Here is a 20508-nt window from a genome sequence, read left to right as displayed (position 1 = left end):
TCATAAAGTGTTTTGGGTCTTTCAAACATCATACATCTTCTCACAGGTGATCCATCCGCAAAAAAAAAAAAAACGCGGCTTGTGTTTAGGTGGTTTTTGATGGCTCCACTCCTTGCTGTTCCTCTAATGCCCAGGGCACTTGGGGCTTTGTGGAGTAAGTGCCCCACAGATCATCTGCTGCCTACCTTGATGAGCATACATCTTCCCTTCCAGCCCTGTTCACAACAGTTGATGACGAGGTGTTCATACTTGGTCTTCTTACTTTCATGGGCCTCCCCCAAGCGCTCCTCCCATGGCACAGTCAGCTCCATTATTATGATATTTTTGGTGCTTTTTGAGAACAGTAGGATGTCTGCCCTCATGGTGGTGCTGACAATGTTCCGGGGGAACAACCTGCTTCTCCAGGTCTACAGAGAGCTGCCAGCCTTGGACAGTTGTCAGGATCCCTCCTGGTGCTTTCTTGCAAACTGGCTTTGGCTTATCTTCTGCTTTGACAAAAGCGATTGTGCGGGTGGAGTTGCGCACTCGGCTGTGGTTGCTAATACTTCTGCTGATGGCTTCTGCAATCGGTTTCAGCAACTAGTTGTGGCGCAAAGTGTGTATTGGCCCTCGCCGAGCGCTTTTGTGCAGGAGCTCAGAACGTGTTCCAGTGCTTCTGTTGCTGACCACAGTTGGCAGTTTGGGTCTCCACTTTCCCCCAGGTAAAGAGGTTTGCCTGGACCAAGAAGCTGATACGGCATGGTTCAGCCTGCCAGAGTTGGCCAGGTAACTTTACGGTCCATGGCGTACTACCATCTGGTCCAGGCCTCCGGCTGCCTCAGACCAACTGCTCTGCTAGTCTTTCCGTCTTCCACTGCTGTCCTGACCTCCTCCTGTATCTGCCTTCGCTTCTCCTTATCCTTGCTCTGCTTGTGCCAAGGTGGTGTTGGAACCATCCCAAGACCTGTTCTGCCATGGGCCACTACACTCACCAGATGTCTGTGGCGCAGTCGTATCTCCGCATCCAGCACAGCAGCTTGGGTCCTCCACTTCCTCCCGGTCTTCACCACAACTCCTGCCTGGGCAACCTTTGAGTCCCTTGAGTCTCTGTAAAGCAGCACCTCTTTGGTCCGAGTTACCTTGAACTCCTCTTCCAGCGACTTCAAAGGCAACCTTATGAAATAATTACTCTGAATTTTTTATGATTCGGCTGTCGTCCTACCTTTTGGAACTGAGGTACCACAATATTATAATTATATTTCAATACCTTTAATGGTGAGGCTAGCTGTTGTGTTGTGTTCATCACACACACAGATGTACTCGCCACTGTCCTCTGTCACCACTTGGCTGATGTGGAGTTCATTTATACACGTTTTTTGCTTCATCTGGTACTTTTCTCCAGGCTTGAGAACCTGCTTTCCTTTCTTCCACTCCACTGAGACTCCAGGTTTAGACGTCTCACAGCGTAGTTTCACCTTAGCTCCTTCTTCAGCCTCCTGACTCTGCAGCTTCTTTGTAAAGGTCACTGGTGTGACTAAATAATTGTATTTGGTTATCAACTCATCATATCAATATGATAATAATGTCCTCCTACCGTGAATGGTGATGCTAGCTGTAGTGTTATGTTCTCCACACACACACATGTACTCTCCACTGTCTTCTGGCACCACTTGACTGATATGGAGTTCATTCACACAAGCCTCCTGTTTCATCTGATACTTTTGTCCATACTTGAGGACCTGCCTTCCCATCTTCCACTCCACTGAAGCTCCAGGTTTAGATGTCTCACAGCGTAGCGTCACCTTAGCTCCCTCTTCAACCTCCTGACTCTGAAGCTTCTTTGTGAAGGTCACTGGTAGGGCTAAACGTTTAAAATTGGTTAGCAACTATTGAGATAATTTTATGACATCAATAATAACTTACACCTACCGTGAATGGTAAGACTAGCTGTAGTGCTGTGTTCTCCACACACACAGATGTACTCTCCGCTGTCTTCTGGTACAACTTGGCTGATGTGGAGTTCATTTATACAAGCCTCCTGCTTTATCTGGTACTTATCTCCATACTTGAGGACCTGCCTTCCCTTCTTCCACTCCACTGGAGTTCCAGGTTTAGACGTCTCACAGCGCAGCGTCACCATAGCTCCTTCTTCAGCCTTCTGACTTTCCAGCTTCTTTGTGAACGTTACCGGCAAAGCTGAGCATGAAATGACTGCGTGAGAAACTGAGCGGCATAAAATAAAACACAACCAAAGATCTTACCTTTAATCTTCAGCTGGGCAGTGGTTGTCTGCTCTCCACACACACAGATGTACTCTCCACTGTCTTCAGGCACAGCTTGGAAAATGATGAGTTCATTGTTGTACGCCTCCTGCTTCATCTGGTACTTATCTCCATAATCGAGGAGCTCCTTTCCCTTCTTCCACTCCACTGAGACTAGAGGTTTGGATGTCTCACAGCGTAGAGCAACCCTAGATCCCTCTTGGGCCTCCTGACTCTGCAGCTTCAGTGTGAAGTACGGCGGTAATGCTGTGCAACAAAGATTTTAATACTTTTGAGAGGACATACTGTAGTTCAAAAGAGAGTCCCTTAATTTACATGTTTTAGGCAGTAGGAAAAACTACAGCATACAGTACTTTTCATTCAATAACATGAGGACGTGTGTGTAAACGTTTGTCTGGTACAATCTTCTGGATTTACCACAGCTGTATCTATTTTGTTCTAAGAGGAAAAAAATCATTACCGTTAACTTTCACTGTTGCCGATGTCTTCTGGTCCCCACACAGACAGGAGTACTCTCCGCTATCGTCGGTCGTAGGATTCTTAATGCGCAGCTCGCATGACGCCTCCCTCTGCTGCATTTCATACTTTTTTCCAGCAGCGAGAACTTCAGCACCCTTCCTCCACTGGACGTTGGCTGCACGCTTCGATAGCTCACAGCAAAGCGTAACAGCCTCGCCTTCCTTTACGTCTTGATTCTTGAGCTTTCCTTTAAAAGTTGCAGGTAGGGCTAAAATAAGAAGAAAGGATTAATTGTTCATCTAATTTAAAAAAAGATTGTTTCAACAATATTCTGTATTTCCCCAAATAGTTGTCTTGCTTCTAAAAGACGCCTTGGCATAAACAATCGCTGAGTGTGTTGTTCACTTTAACCGGCAATTGCTGTATCCTGTATAACTGTCTAGTGGTGCAGCCAAGTAATTACTCTCACACGGACTGATGATACAGTCAGATTGTGGTAAACCCCAACAAATCCTGCCTGTAGAGCAGACATGTTATCTGTAAAGCTGTAAAGCTACAGAGCCTCACACATTTATTAGACTACCACAAAATCTAAGGTTTATGCTATACCACCTACTCAATGGCCTAGTGGTTAGTGTCCGCCCTGAGATCGGTAGGTTGTGAGTTCAAACCCCGGCCGAGTCATACCAAAGACTGATAATAATATGATATAAAAATGGGACCCATTACCTCCCTGCTTGGCACTCAGCATCAAGGGTTGGAATTGGGGGTTAAATCAACAAAAATGTTCTGTAATGGTTTTAAATGTTCCACCATTCTGTAGAAGCTCAGTTAATGAAACAATATTTGTAATACTGAAATATAAATATTATTGCTATTCATTCAATTTTCAAATTTACTCTTTTACAAAAAATTAAAATCAGTAAGGCACGCTATTATTTTTATAAAATATAAAATTAGTTATTCACTTGATTATAAATCCATTTGGAACTAATACATTTGTCTGATAATTTACTGTGCAAGTATAATCATATAGTATTGTTGTATTAAAGTAGAATTATTTATTTGTGGAACTTCTGTAAGAATATATAATTATCTATATATACAGTATATTCTTTACACCTGATAGACGCCTGGTACTTTCTACGATTGATTAATTGTGACCAATAGTCACTTAAATTGATGTGTAAAATACACTTTCATAAAAGTAAAAATGTGTACTTCTTACCTTTAACCGTCACCTTTGCCATGCTCTTGGCCGTGCCCACGTCACAAGTGTAGATATCACCATCCTCTTCCTCCAGTTGTTTGATGGTGAGAGTTAGAACACACTCCTTGTGACACATTTCGAACTGACCGCCAAGCTTAACCTCCGTGTGCCCTTTGAGCCACGTCACCGTTGACGGGTTTTGAGCGGTCTCGCATTCTAAAGTCACGGAGGTTTTCTCGTCAGCTTGGACATCTTTCAGGGGTTTGGTGAAATTGTGGATTGGATCTAAAAGAGAAGAAAAATATGGTTACAAATCCGTGTAAGGAAGGAAACTGCAGGATTAAATGCGGTCATGTTTCCTGAAGAAGCAGAATTGGGTAGGTTTTAATCAAAAGTCATTTACACATTTGTGTAAATGAACGCTATTGCATATACGCAGTTAAAAAAAAATGAAGAAAAATGTCACTTATCACAGAGTTGGAGTTGAATTTACTGACATCCAAAAAATCAGCTAATTCCATCCTCACCTTTAACCTGAAGCTGGGCCTTCGTGGTTGCACCTCCAACAACTTCACAACTGTATTCTCCCGAGTCCCGAGCCGAGACACTGTAGATGACCAATGTCATGACCCGCTCCTCTTTTCTGATGTCATACCTCTGGCTTTTCTTTATGGCTTTGCCCTCCTTTGTCCATTTGACCATGGAAGTCGCTTGTGTCACTTCGCAGGTAAAGACAGCGTCTTCCCCTTGAACAACACTGACATTCTCTAGATCCCTTGACAGTGATGAAGCTTTTCCTGCAACCAGTTTGAATATTTTCTCAAGGTTCTGTTCCAGTACTACACATCAAAGCTAGACAATTCACCTTCAACGCTTAGCGTTGCTTTCGAGGCGAGATCTTTAATGCTGAAGACCACCTCTCTAGCATCAGCAGGGGTGACGTCCTTGATGGTCAGCATGTATTTCCGTCCTCTGCTAGTGACTTTGAAGCGTCCTCCGTTGGTCACACTTTGTCCATTCAGAGTCCAGGAGCACTCGTCAGTGCTCTCCCGGGATAGGATGCACTCAAAACTGCATGTCTCCCCCTCGTTCACCTCAGATGACTTCAGCCACTTTGTGATCCCAATTCCGATTTCTAAAAATACATAAGTGGTCGCTGTCCTTCAGATCCCACCAACCACAAACAGTGCATCCGGAAAGTATTGACAACGCTTCACTTTTTTCACTTTTTCTTTTGTTAACATCTCAAGCTCCATCGGGTTGAATGGGAAGTGTTTGTTTTCAACCAGGATGTCTCTGTATATTGCTGCATTCATCTTAGTCTAGTCAGGAAGGTGATCAAGAGCCTGATGGTCACGCTGTCAAAGCTATAGCATTCCTCTGTGGAGAAAGGAGAACCTTGCAGAAGGACAACTTAGAGTGGCCAGACGGAAGCCGTTGCTTGTTGAAAAATTTGCCAAAATGCACCTGAAAGACTCTCAGACCATGACAAACTAAATTCCCTGGTCTGATGAGACAAAGATTGAACTCTTTGGTGTAAATGTTAGGCATCATATTTGGAGGAAACCAGGCATCGCTCATCACCAGGCCAATACTATCATTACAGTGGCCGCATCATGCTGTGGGGATGTTTTTCAATGGCAGGAACTGGGAAACTAGTCAGGATAGAAGGAAAGATGAATGCAGCAATGTACAGAGACATCCTGGATGAAAACTAACACTTCCATCCAAACTGATGGAGCTGGAGAGGTGCTGCAAAGAGGAATGGGCGAAACTGCCCAAAGAGCTTTTGGCATTGCATTCAAAAAAACTTAAGGCTCTAATTGCTGCCAAAGATGCATCAACAATCTATTGAGCAAAGCATGTTTTTTTTATTTGTATTTTTTTTACTTTTAATAAATTTGCAAAATGAAAAAAATCTAAAATTGTTCTATGTTGGAACAAATCTGTAACATAACAAAATGTGGAAAAAGTGAAGCGCTGTGATTACTTTCCGGATGTACCGTATCTCCAAACCATCACCAAACCAACCTCTTACAGTGACCTTAGCCTTGGACACCTCAGTCCCAAGATCACAAGTGTACTCCCCAGCGTCTTCTTTGCTCACATCTTTGATGATAAGTCCGAGAGATTTGCCCGTGTGAAGGAACTCATATTTGGTTCCAGCTTTGATAAGGTTGCCTTCTTTCCTCCACGTGGGAGAAACTCTGGGCTTTGACGCCTCACAAGCCAGAGTGATCAAGCCTTTCTCCTCGCCCACGACGTCATCCAGAGACTTGAGAAACAGGGATGGCTTTTCTGGAGCAATTGCAAGCAAATAAGGATTGGGGTTGGGTTTTATATGTTGAAATGTGCAAAGTAGAAAATATTGAGTTCAACCAAAATGTTCTGTAAAAAATATGCCACAACGCTAAAATAGTTTGTAGTTCTAGATGCTAAAGGAAATACCTGAGGGGATATAGAATAGCATCCAAAAAAATCTGAGGATGTTACCATTAAACAACAACATTTTTTCTGTTCTGTGTATTCTAAAGGTGAGTACTTTCACTTTAATTTAGCTTTATTGTCCAGAGGTAAACTTTGCTTTACTCTTGTATGACAGTAGGAATATTACAATATTACTAAAGTTTTTCTTCGATAAATTAACTTATTATGACAAAGGGGAAGGTTAAATCGAGGGAATACAATTATTTATTAATTTATAGATTAAAAACACACATTAATTTTACCAAACAAATGCTAATGCTAATAGTATATAGCCGATAGCATAAGGGCTAATAAATACAGTGTAGCAAGAACTAACAGCACATTTACCTCTTTTCTGTTCCAAGTTTTCAAGGGTTGAGTATTTTTACTTTATTTTATTTTTTGTGCAGAGGTAAACTTCACCTTTTATCTTGTGGAATACTGCTTTTTTGTCTGCTTTTTTCCACTTATGGAAAAATGTATTGGAAACCATAAGAACAGAAAATTAACATATGGTGAGGGGAGGGTCTAACTGTTCATTTAAATCTGAGGAATAAAATGTATTACATATTAGATACTTACATAAATACAATAAAACATACATAATTGTACCAAACTAATGCAAATGCTGGTAGCATATAGCTCACATCATAAGGGCTGACGACGAGCATGACAACAGAACAAGTAAATGACCTGCTTGTGACAAAGGGGAAGTTCTGGCCTTTCGATCCAATAGAATAAATACAATTATGTACATATCCAATACACACATGATTACGGACATGATATATGATATGATATAGCCACTAGCATAAGGGCTAACGACTCATAAAAATGAACAGCAAAGCTTGCCAACTACCGACACATTTTTCTGTTCAGTGTTTAGATTGGGTTAAAGAGTATTTTTTACTTCATTTCAGCTTTATTTAGTTTTTTGTTCAGAGGTAAAATTCACGTTTATAGTGTTTTTTTTCTACATATGGGAACTGATAACAATAAAAACAGCAAATTACCATAGTTTGACATAGAGCAGGGTCTGACTGTTCATTTAAATATGAGGAATACAATTAATTACATTCTAAATACTTACATGACTATGTACATGATTTTACCAAACTGATGCTAATGCTGTTGCATATAGCTGATAGCAGAAGGGTTAATGACAAGAATGAAAATAGAATCCCTGCTTGTGACAAAGGGGAAGTTCTGGCCTTTCGATCCAATAGAATAAATACAATTATGTACATATCAAGTACACACATGATTACGGACATGATATATGATATGATATAGCCACTAGCATAAGGGCTAACGACTCACATAAAAATGAACAGCAAAGCTTGCCAACTACCGACACATTTTTCTGTTCAGTGTTTAGATTGGGTTAAAGAGTATTTTTACTTCATTTCAGCTTTATTTAGTTTTTTGTTCAGAGGTAAAATTCACGTTTATAGTGGTTTTTTTCTACTTATGGGAACTGATAATTAAAACAGCAAATTACCATAGTTTGACATAGAGCAGGGTCTGACTGTTCATTTAAATATGAGGAATACAATTAATTACATTCTAAATACTTACATGACTACGTACATGATTTTACCAAACTGATGCTAATGCTGTAGCATATAGCTGATAGCAGAAGGGTTAACGACAAGAATGAAAATAGAACCAGTAAATGGAATTATTGTGACATAGGGGAATTAGGTCTGGCTGCTCAGTCAATTTTGAGGAATATAATAATTTACCATGAGATGCTAATTCTAATAGCATGTAGGCGATGGCAAAAAGAATAATGAAAAGCATGAAAGTGAACAGAGAAGCTCGCAATCTAATGACAACTTTTTATCTTCTTGTCCGTCGTTTATCTTCAAAAGGTGATTTTTACTTTATTTTATTTCTAGTGTAAAATGTTTAACTAATTTTTAAACTTTCATTCAATTTAAAAGGTATCATGATTGTAATATTTTAAGCTAAATTATTTCAACTTATAGAAATATTTGTTTTTCGGTTCTTACCTTTAACCTTGAGCGTGACAGACTCCTTCACTTTGCGTATTTGAACGGTGATAATGCCGCCGTCCTGAGGTGCCAGGTTCTTCAAGATGACCTTGTGAACTTTCCCCTCGTGTGTTACGGTAATGACGTCATCCGTAAAGAGCGCCTTGTCATTCAGAAGCCACTGGGCCTCTTCATCGGCGTAGTTGACCTCGCAGGTGAACACTGCGTCGCTGTCCTCGTCCACCTCTGTGTCAGCTAGATGCTTGGTGAATTTAATATCACGCACTAGGAGAGAAAACTGTGGTTTAGTCTGCCGCCCACCAGCTTGTATTTTGTACAGTTACTCTATCGAACGGCACCTTCAATTAGGAGAGTGCCTTTTGTCACGGCTGGCCCCGACTGACATTTGTACTCGCCACTATCTTGCTCAGTCAGCATATGAATGGTGAGTTGAGCCCTTGTGGCATCTTGCTTGATGTTGTACTTGTCCGATGGAGAGAGAGGTACCTCTTCTTTAAACCACTTCACCCTTTTGGGTGGGTCGGAGAATTTACAGGAGAGCATGGCTGAGCTTTTCTCCTTGGCTTTTACATCTTTGATGGACTCTGTAATCTCAAGAGGATGCTCTAAATGCAAAGTAATGGATATATAAACAAATTATTAAACAAAACATTTTTAAAGTCATAATGGAGATGACAGACTCCTGCCTTTGACTGTGAGCTGCGCAAGGGACTTGCTCTTCCCAGCTGTGAACTGCACGGGACCCGTCATCGACGCTTTGGTCTTCTTGAATGTGAGGCGATGCATTGTGCCCTCCTTCGCTATCTCGATATCAGCGCTGTCTTGCACGGCGACTCCACTGAGAGTCCATATTGGCGCCTTCCCCAGTTGCATGCTGATCTCAACTTCGAAGACAGCGGCGAAGGGTTCCATCACTTCTACAGAACTCAGCTCCCGCACGATGTTAATGGACTGCTCTGCAGGGGCAATAAAAAAAGAGAAGTTGATGGGCGCATTAAACAGAAAACTGTTGTATAGTAAAGCTGAATTTCAAGCGAAATCTTTTAATAACTCAAGATTTTCAATATATTGTAATTTAAAATGTATTATTGAATATGCAGTTGTCTCATCTCGCATGAAATACTGCAGCTTCTCCACATTGCGGATTTTTAAATATTTTTTTGGTCCTAAATTAATCATTTTCAAGCAAAAAAAAATACTGAATAAACTAAAAATATCAATACTACAGTAGTATTGGCCACTAGAGGAGATCAAACCAATCAGTGCACGCTGTTCAGTATTGTGGCCACTGATTGGCTCAGCCTCAAACAGCATTACTAAATTGGAATAGGAGTGTAAAGAAGACTAAAAGGTGTTATTTCATTTATAAACTGCTCTCATAATGTGAAAAAAAACTTATTTAGAAGGTCATAAGACAGCTATGAAAATATTTGATTTATAATTAATTAAATAAATAAAGAAATTTCTACTTTGCGGAAATTCATTTATTGCGGTCATGTCTGGAACCAATTAACAGCGATTAAAAGAGGGACAACTATATTGTAAAAAAATAAAAATAAATAAATGTATTTTTATTTTAAAGATTTATACAAACTAATTCAAGAGTCATTTGCAAGCTAAAACTTTTATGCCAGTGGTCGCCAACATTAATTCCTATTAGAGCTACTTGAATACTACTTGCGTTTTATTTATACGACTGGTAACAATTACTTGTATTGTACGTGTCTGAACAGAGCAGTTGTAAGAACACTTCACAGTCAACCGTCTGTGCACATATTTTTTTGATTCAAAGGCTAGCAAGCCACCTGTTGGAGACACCTTTTGTATGCCCAAATTAATAAAAACTTCATTAAAAGGTACCTCTCATATAGTGACGCATGTAACTACTGTCATTTACATAATAGTGCTGACCACCAAACCAACTGAATTATCCACCACAAATATCTAAATACACTGTACAATATACTTTAGAAAATGAATAATGTCTATAATAACATTGTTACTGTACGTGCATGGCACATCAAACATTATGTGAGTACTAGGATTAGATTATAGAGTAGAAAGGGGATTGGATTGAAAGTCAGATCAATCAAGCAATTGAAAAAAAAACAGTGATTACTCCACCCATTTTGCTAATAAGCCTGAATAATTGTAAATACAGTTGATGATCTATTCTTGTAAATAGGCTACAAATGACTATTTATTATGTTACCTTCCACAAGCAGTTTACATGACGTCTTGTCGTCAACGGCATCACACGTGTAAGTGTCTTCATCCCCGGAGTCCACGTTGTTGACGGTGAGCTTCCGGTACACGTCCTCACTTTTAATCTCGTACTTTTTGCCGGTCCTGAGCTCCTTCTTGCCTTTGAACCACTTGACTTTGGCGCTGGCCCGTGACACTTGGCACTCCAGGCGGCCGCGGTGATTATAGATGGCTATCTTATCCCTGAGCTTCTTCACAAACTTGACGGGGAGTTCTACAGCAAATGAATGAGTGAATGTGTGGCAACATGGAAGGCTCCTAATGTCTCCCATTATCTTGGACAGATTGTGTTTATTTGGTGTCAGTGTGTTGTCTTAATGCCTCCATGCAAGTTGCAAGTAGACATCATCAAGTGAGTTAAATTTTGTAACAAACACTGTCACAAAATAGCCAACAAAACCATACATTAATAACTATTAGGGGTGTAACGATACATGTATTTGCAATTAAATGTTTTTGTTACGGAACATTTGGCATTATACAGACGCCAGTTCCCACACGGGTAAGTGAGGGATAGGAATGATAAATTCCCATATTTCCCTACACAGGTACGCTGAAGCCCAGCCTATAATGGGAGTAATGGCTAGCGACAATGCCAAGGAGAAGCTAGACCTTGAAAAACATATTTTGTCATTAAAGGTTTTCTGTCTCAGTGAAATACATAAACAAACAAAGTAGTAGTTAAAACAAAAGCAATGTTCAGAAGAGATGTGAAACAGGTCCCGAGTTGCAATTATTTTTTAATTCATAATGCTTACACAAACGCTCAGCAGATTTCCTGTATGCAGGTGTGTGCCGAAACTGATCGACCACCGATCAGTATCGGCTGATTTTCGTCAAAAAGTATGTGATTGTCATTGCCGATCAATGCCTTTTAATGCTAATCACAACCACTGATCCCCTCTGGTTCCCCCAAGAAATAAGTGCTGAGTAAAGTTTAAGAAGTGTAAATGGAACAACCTTACAGCAGACTGTAATCAGCTAATAACAGGAAATTAACAAGAAAAAAAATAAGATTTTAGAGAGAGGATAATATACAACAGTGCGGGTGTCAGTATTGTTGCAGTCAGTACACAACATGCAAGAGGAAGGCGGATTGATCTATAAATTGGTGGTGTCAGTATACGATCGATATGTTGGTATTTTTATTTTCTCCAAATATTTTTTGTTATTTTTCTATTCATGTTTACACACTAAGGGAATAATTGCCTGGACACAGGAAGATTTGGGACAAAAAATCAAAGGATGAGTAATAGATATTAGTTTATACTTTTGTTAAGTCATTGTGTACTAATGACTTTGTTTTGATCAAACAATTGTATGTAATGAAATTAAAAAAAAAACTGGTTTAAATATTGTATTGATATTGTTAAACTTTCAACAGCACTCACCATGAATAGATTGAAAAAATTACAGTTGATACATGTGATCGGTATCGGTATTGATGTCAGCCAATTCCACTCATAATAATAAACATAATGGTATTGTAATCATAAAACCCTGATAGTAATAACTGTAGTTTTAGGTTTTGCATTTTGTTCCACACTGAGACCATGAAACCGAGGTACGTACCAAAGTGTGATTATGGCTTATTGTTACACTCCTAATAGCTATAATGGTAAGATGAGCATGTTTACCTGTCACCTTTAGTTCCGCGGTCGAAGAGGCCTTCTCGGCTGTAAAGGTAATCTCACCTACATCTTCTGGAGACACACTTATAAACAGCACCTTATGTGTCCTGCCTGTGTTTACAAAACAGACAAAAAGTCACCACAATGTTATAATTATTCATCAATTTAAAACACGGTTTTCTTCACCTTCTTGTCTTATCTTGATGTTGTCCCCGGCTTTGAGTTTAGCGCCCCCTCTGGACCACAGGCATTCCACGTCGTCGTGTGAAATTTCGCAGACAAATGCTGCACTCTCCTTCTCCGTTACCTCCACATCCTCCAGCTTCTTCACAATCTTAATATCTCTTGCTGCAGTGAGGGGTGAAGAGAACATCACTTTGTGTGTGAGCTTTATGAACATGACGTGATCAATAACGAGTTCATCGTTACCATTAATGGTGAGCTTGGCACTAGTGCTGTCATCGGTGGTGCGACAGATGTAAGTGCCTTCATCTTCCGGTGCGCACTTGTTGATGATCAAAGTGCGTTTTCGTGCCAAAGAGTGGATACTATAATTCCTACCTGGTTTCAGTCCTACATCATCCTGTAGATGAAATTCATACTGTAGGTTTTAATTGCACAGACTATGTCGTAAGGATCTTCAGTGACTTCTCACCTTCAACCATTCTACTTCTGCATTTGTTCTGGACACCTCACACCCAAAAGTCGCCTTCTCCTGCTCAGTAACACTGATATCCACAAGGGGTTTTGTGATCACAGCAGGAGGTTCTGAAGAACAATAACATTTTTGGCACAACCGCGATCTGGATTTGTGAAAAACTTGCGAGAACTAGTCTCAGGTGTCTCCATACCTGAAACACGGAGTTTGCAGGAGGTACGCACGTCCTCTGCTTGGAAACTGATAGTTCCTGCGTCCTCTCTCGTCAGATTTGACAATGTAAGGATGTGCTTCTTTCCCATAACTGCAATGCGGTGGTCTGGACCCGATTTAAGCCTGATCCCATCCCTGGTCCACAAAGCCTCAACATTAGCCTGGCTGAGCTCAACCTCAAGGATGGCTGTTTCTGTTTCGTGTGCCTTTGTGTCAATAAGACCCTTTATAATGTGGATTTTCTTGGCTGAGGAGAAAAGATTTGCATTTTAAAGCAACATTTATACTTGCCGTATCTCACAAAAGTGAGTACGCCCTTCACATTTATCAAGCATGTTTAATAGAGTACATCTTCTCAAGAGACAGTACCCTTGAATGTAAATGTGAATATGCTTCAGAGTAGTCACTGTAAAGATTGTATAACAGTATAGATTTACTGTTGAATGAAAATAACTGGCAACAAAAGTGAGTACTGATGGAAGCAGATCAGAATCATATCCATATTTAAGTGTTACTTCTTTCTAAAACTCCTATAGTCATATTTACATCAGCTAATGTCTCGTGTGGTACAAAGTGCTTGGATTCGAGTGTCCTTGAGTAGACAGGCAGAGCGCTGTTGAGACTGCCATAACATTCCTAAGATAAGGAGCACAGGGCAGTGCTGAGCTTGGGGGGACAGGAGGGGGAGGGGAGACCGATCTGGACCGGGCTAGGGAACGCTTGGGTGCTGGGTTGGTCTCAGGTTTGTCCTCTAAGCTTTGAGAATAAACTACAAAATACCAACTATTGCCTGGAGATTGAATATAAACATCAGCGTATTGCCATAAAAAGAATCTGGGAGAGACTAGCAATTTGAATTCCCCATTGGAGGAATGCTGGTCAACGCAACAATTTGGGGGCTCGTCCGGGATGGCACGCTGTTGATAGATGACTTCTTGCAATCTTCTGGACAGACTCAAATGGCCAATACAAGGTGAGCAGAGACTTTTTATATAAAATCTGCTTTAGGAGTCTGTCCTGAAGTCTGTAAGTCAAACACTGTTTTTTAATCCCAGGCACAGATTGGTGATTTTGATAGATTGATTGCATTTTTGCCAAGCCTGCCAATGCATTAAAATTGTAAATAAGTGGTCAACTCACGCCATTGTGTCTCGATTACCGTGACGGGCAGTTTCATTGACGAGTGAACTAATAGTTGGGTGTGGCTCACCCTGGGTAGTTGATCGCCGCCTAAAAGAGTAACGGGTTAAAGGCCCTCGTATGATATGGAGGTATGATAAAAGTAAACGGGGATTACGTGGAAAAACGAAATGCAGCAAAAGAACCGATGATTAATGACAGAATGGACTCATTGGTTTTTTGTCTGCCGCGCATGCGCAAGACAATTCACACGACCCGCCCAGACTTTGACTAGGACACCGCCCCCTACTCCAGTGACAAGAGAAGGAGGTATTAACACGCCCCCTCTAAGATTAATCCTGCCTCCGAAAATTAACCCCTTGTACACGTCTGACCATTTTCTCCGGCAGACATTTTTGACACATGACATTAACACTTTGGACATACTACAATATAAGTCTCTTGCCGATGCATACATGCAAGTCATTGTTGACCTTGCTTTCCCACCTGTACCTCCGGGAGGGAACCTTTGGCCAAAAACTTTGGACAAAGTTAACCCTGATATACACGGTGCCAAAAACAATATATGGCAGGACATTTTATTCATCCCATGCAAAATAGGGCTAATGACAGAGCAACAAGGAAACGACTACTTAAATTACAGATCGCTGAAGATAAAAGGTTAAAAGAACCAAAAGGTCAAAGATCAGCTAGGGTATATTCAGCAGTGGGTGACCTTGCTTTTGAGTTCCAACAGGTGGAGGAAAGAATCCTCAACAGACGTGCGGTTGGACTCGGGTGGTGGACAACACGATGCTTCAAAGCCGGTCTGGGGTAGACACTGTTTCAGCTGTGACCAGCCTGGTCACTGGAGTCGTGACTGTCCGAACATTTCCGAACAGGAAAGGTTCCGTCGTGCCAACAAACGAACACGAAGGCGTGTTAGAGGACGCCCACATCAGGAGCCGCAGCAGGAAGTACCGACAGGACCCCTGCTGGACATGAGTGTCAACGGACAATTTTATCAGCCACCCATTCGATTCTGAATGCAGAGGTACCAAAAAAACTGTGTGCTTCCTCTTTAAAGGTCGAAGGCTTCGCTGGGGTCACAAGAAGGTTACCTGTCACCAAACCACTTCCGGTTCAGATTGCTGGACCTCCTTTACAGACTGTACCCTGACATTCAAATCGCAAAGAAGGAACATTCCTGGTGTTACCTGACGGCTGAACCACCCAGCTGCGACACCACTACCAAGACTCCTCCATGAGCTCATACCACAGCCTGAAACAACAGGAATGGCTGACATCCAACTGCTCTAACAGTGAAAACCCTGACTGGCTGAGATGCTTCCGTGTGTTCTGCCACCCGACTCGCCATATGTTATGATTATTTATATATGTTGGAACTCAAGGTGTGGCTGCTCATGTTGACCTATCTTTGCAACAGCTAGCATGGTATAAGATGGACACAATAGTGTCCCACATTGTTCCCTTGCTCTCTGTCTCGCCTACAAAACCAAAGAACTTAGTTACAATGATAAGACACGGCGTAGCTGCCAAACATTACACCGACACCCAAATACCACATTTTCAATTGTTTAGGTTTAGCCCATGGTTATGTTAACCACATAACTATGGGCTGCACTTTAGACACCTGTAGGCTAGGAGGAGCTAGCAGCTACACAACAGCTGAGCTAAAACGACACATTACACATTACATACACATAGTCGTCAAGACAGAAGTCTGATAGAAAGTATTCAGTAACAAACGTGTCTGCATCATTCAACTTTCTACAACATGAGCTTGACTTAATGAATTATTGGGGCCACCAGGTGTGGTAAAATTTCAAAATACTATTGCTAAAGCATCCGCCATAAGGGTAGTATTTTTCTAGTATTGGTGACAATATAAATACAAGCATATTTTGTTACTTTCACCATATTGAATAAGTTACATAAAAGTTAGGGTTCAGATGAGTTTGAGTTAATTGTGATATTGCTAAGGGGTCCCCTACCCTAACACCACCCCCCAGTGGACCATAGAGGCTGAAGAGACAATCATTGACCTCAAACATGACCTGCCCTCCGCTACTTGACTATTAGCTGACCTTTTTCTTAGATGTTTCTGAAAGTGATAGTATGACTAACACAGTCCTTTTTTTCAGAAACAGAAGGGGGTGAGTGAGGGTGGATACAGACTCCTTGGAACAAAATCGACAATCATCCGACTCTGACACATTCCATAGTTTTAACATTTTTCCCGTGGGTAAGAAGTTATAACTAATTTTAATTTGAAAATAACGATTTTACACATCGATAGTAGTTTAGTAGATCAAATTTAGAATATGGAGGAGGTGAGTGTGAACAATGTATAGTCTTTGATTTCACTGATATGATCAATACGGTACAAGGGAAAGGTACGTACTGACTTGTGTTGACAATCACAGTGGTTGGCCGGAATCAACAATAACCGCAAAAGAGGATGCAATATCAGTAATTAAATGACTTGTGAATGACCTAGTACCCCGACATGGTTTCCCCAAAAAGATTAGGTCAGACAACGGCAACCATTAAAAAAAAAAAAAAAACTCACTTAGCCTTGGTCGAAAAGGCTTTCGGACTAGAACACAGGTTTGGGGTACCATCCTGAGTCCCAAAGTAAGGTTGAAAGGATGGACCAGAACATTAAAAACTAATTGGCTAAAATCTGTGCACAGACCAAATTTAATTGGATTGACATGTTGCAATTAGCGTTAATGATCATTCGAAGGTCCGTGAATAAAACTGTTTTACCGCCCTTTGAGTTTTTCACCCTATGAGCTGCATACAGGTCAGCCATTCACAGGACCAGCAGCCTCCATGGAAGGAGGACTCAGCGTAAAACCAAAATGGTATTTTACACAAAAAATTGCAGAATTTGTGTGCCAGTTCTTCTGTACAGATTCCCTTCCGCCCGCTGAGAGGGTCAAGATCAAGGTCATCAAACGCAAGTGGACGGAGCTCAGGTGGACTGGTCCCTTCAAGGTCGTGGAACGGACGTCCCACGCCCTTCGACTGGCTGGTGGAGGGGACACCTGGTACCACCTCTCCCTCTGCACTACAGCTGAAGAACCTGACAGATCACCAGGGGATGTCATTGCTGACATCGCCACAACATCTGCCCCTCAGCCCAGGAGACGAGAGAGATTTTCTACCTACATTACTCTTTTCAACTTCTATACTGTATATCCTTGTGTGAGACCAATCCAGTATGCTAAATGTTTCTTAGTTTTTCTTGCTTGTTTTCAGCATAACTATATGTGTCGTTACATTAAGTGAAAAGTTTGATGTTTATCCCCGTTTTGTTACCTAAATTACTCTGATATTGATAGACGAAAGGCAGGATGTTACACCCGGTAGTGTTCCCTGACGGACTGGTGCTTGGGCGTGTTCTACTGTCTTTGTGTCTCAGTTCATCCTTCCTGACGACAGTGACTGACAAGTGTCTAAGAACATACAGCGGACTTTAAATAGACTGGGTCAAAGGGGATAGCAAGACTTATTTTTGACCTGTGCAGTGTGATTAATTACGGGGGACACAATAGCTATTACCGTGGTAATAACCTCTATATTTGTTACGACTCAACCCTGAACCATGGGTGTCGGATGCAGACAACATACTCTGGTAAGTTGTGCCCATCGTCCCTTTTATGTTGTTTTGGGGCTTGACCTGACTGATACAGACGCTAAAGGAATTATTAAAATTAATGTCCTTGAGAGGGCGTTAACTACCTCTACACCCTCTGTAGCACCTAAAGTACCACCCCACCTTGGTGGTGTTTCAAAGGCTCACATCCGTGCGTGCTAATGACATCACCACCGAAGGCCTGGTAACTTTGACCTTTGACCTTAGGAGCGGGTGCAGACAACCTGTGGCTCAGGTGGAGGCCAAAACCTGGGTGACTGTGTTGCTTCTTCAGCTGGACGTCCCTTTTCCCACACTTACCCCGCCCCTTTTAAGTTGACTGACATGTGTACCCTTCTGTTGACAATGCCACCCGACTTCTTCCCTTTGTGGCCCAAAAGCTGAATTACACGCGTTTTCAAATTACAGGACCCTCTTCGTCCCCCAACAAATTGGGTGACATTAACCGTTACTGGTGCACCACACTGATAGATGGCTCTAGGATAGGCCCTTGGGCACGAGCTGACTTATTCTGGTGTTGTGGGGAGCACAGATTGTACATTAGAATCCCGACGTCAGCCGTTGGGCTTTGTGCTATGGTTAGACTGATGACCCCAGTCACCAAATTAACACCCCTTGGAACTCCTGTTTCAGCGGCCTCTCTAACTCCCCGCCGCCATTGAGACTAACCAACTTGACTCGTGACACAGTTGAGGGACTTGCTGAACAACCTCCCTCAAGACCATCCAGAACCGCACAGCCCCTTGGGCTAAGTGTCACTAAAGGGGGTCTAGCAAAGTGATAACTTTAAGACTTTCGAGAATTGTTGGTTTACTTCCCTGACCATGACGACATTGACGTGGACTCCCTCCATCTATCTCCCATGTAAATAAGCTGTTGTTTTATTGCTAGCTTGCTTAAAGAAAAAAAACAGCACCTACTTTAATGTGGGGCGTGCTTTATAAGTTTTGTACAAGTATTAAAGATCTTATTAGAAGATCTTAAAGGGGGATTGATGGAAGCAGATCAGAATCATATCCATATTTAAGTGTTACTTCTTTCTAAAACTCCTATAGTCATATTTACATCAGCTAATGTCTCGTGTGGTACAAAGTGCTTGGATTCGAGTGTCCTTGAGTAGACAGGCAGAGCGCTGTTGAGACTGCCATAACATTCCTAAGATAAGGAGCACAGGGCAGTGCTGAGCTTGGGGGGACAGGAGGGGGAGGGGAGACCGATCTGGACCGGGCTAGGGAACGCTTGGGTGCTGGGTTGGTCTCAGGTTTGTCCTCTAAGCTTTGAGAATAAACTACAAAATACCAACTATTGCCTGGAGATTGAATATAAACATCAGCGTATTGCCATAAAAAGAATATGGGAGAGACTAGCAATTTGAATTCCCCATTGGAGGAATGCTGGTCAACGCAACAGTACCAAGATAACTGCATGGTGGTGGTAGCACCATGGTCGAGTCGGCTGCACGAGTGCTGCAGTTCACGAATGGAAAACCTAAATTCCCACATGTAAGATGTAGCTTACCACCTATACGAGACAGTATGGCAATAATATGGACATTGGATAGATTACACTAATGGCGAACTGTACCAGACAACTTAATGACAAGCTCAGGTAGGTTTTACGGTGGCGGAGAAAGGTCACAAGAAATGCAAACGCCACAACACAACAACAGAAAGCCAAAACAAGACCTGAAATTTTGGCGAGAGTCCGGTTAACTTGGCCTTTGGTGTCGTCAAACTTTTTTTTTTTTTTTTTTTGTCCTGTCCAGCTTCTCAGGCAAATCATATTGTTGATGTATATGCCCACATCGGCTGTACAAATTTACTTTACAAAAGAGAAGTGTGGGATACTTCTCTTGTTGCCTTATTTGTATTTGACTTTATTAAATGTATTTATATTATCATTTGGTGCAGGAGGGGATAGAAAGAGAAAAAAAAGGTTGTCAAACTTTTGAGGGCACAAAGGCCAAATATCAGTGCAGGAAGGTCATCAAATAAAACAATTATTTTAAGTCCACTGTCATAATTAATGTAGCTTAACGGTTAGGAATGTTTACATTTTGAATATGCATAACTTTCAATTATTTAAATGAAGTTATTTATTTCACAGAATTGTTCATTTCTTAACACATAACATCAATATAATAATACATAATCTTAATAAATAACATCTGATTTTTCATGCTGGATGAAAAACAGTAAAGACAGTGCTCTGGCTTCTTTTGCCTTTGGGACTTCCCTTAACTTAAGCTCTCTCACGTAAACAGCCTCAAACTAACTGTTCTACAGAGACAAACAGTATTGAATGCAGTATTACACAATTATTTAGCTCTGTTATAAATCATTAACAACTGGGAAAGCAACTGTCATTTTAGATTTTGCTTGGCTCGGACAATGCAGGCATAGAAGCTTACAATGTGTCCCACTACAAACTTGTACACCTGCTATTTTTTAACACAATTAAAGTGTTTGAAACTACCCAACAGTACATTCAAAATAGAACCCATGCTGAATGTTCCTTTTGCCC

The 20508-nt window shown here is 41.3% G+C and overlaps 1 protein-coding gene across 1 annotated transcript in view; it reads right to left on the bottom strand.

Annotated features, from left to right (window-relative positions):
* LOC133631195 (obscurin-like) overlaps positions 1 to 20508 on the bottom strand; it is a 109951-nt gene that overhangs the window by 62315 nt on the left and 27128 nt on the right. Inside the window, 18 exon segments of the mRNA XM_062023354.1 lie at positions 1247 to 1513; positions 1574 to 1840; positions 1909 to 2175; positions 2241 to 2507; positions 2722 to 2988; positions 3949 to 4215; positions 4458 to 4727; positions 4796 to 5065; positions 5962 to 6228; positions 8412 to 8678; positions 8753 to 9019; positions 9101 to 9370; positions 10627 to 10893; positions 12317 to 12421; positions 12497 to 12658; positions 12740 to 12893; positions 12966 to 13078; positions 13162 to 13428. Of these exon segments, the coding sequence (XP_061879338.1) occupies positions 1247 to 1513; positions 1574 to 1840; positions 1909 to 2175; positions 2241 to 2507; positions 2722 to 2988; positions 3949 to 4215; positions 4458 to 4727; positions 4796 to 5065; positions 5962 to 6228; positions 8412 to 8678; positions 8753 to 9019; positions 9101 to 9370; positions 10627 to 10893; positions 12317 to 12421; positions 12497 to 12658; positions 12740 to 12893; positions 12966 to 13078; positions 13162 to 13428 (4281 nt within the window).

This window comes from Entelurus aequoreus, linkage group LG16, assembly GCF_033978785.1.
Source record: "Entelurus aequoreus isolate RoL-2023_Sb linkage group LG16, RoL_Eaeq_v1.1, whole genome shotgun sequence".
Taxonomy (NCBI): domain Eukaryota; kingdom Metazoa; phylum Chordata; class Actinopteri; order Syngnathiformes; family Syngnathidae; genus Entelurus; species Entelurus aequoreus.
The sequence above is the reverse complement of the archived record's forward strand: the minus strand, read 5'-3'. Positions and strand labels throughout refer to the sequence as shown.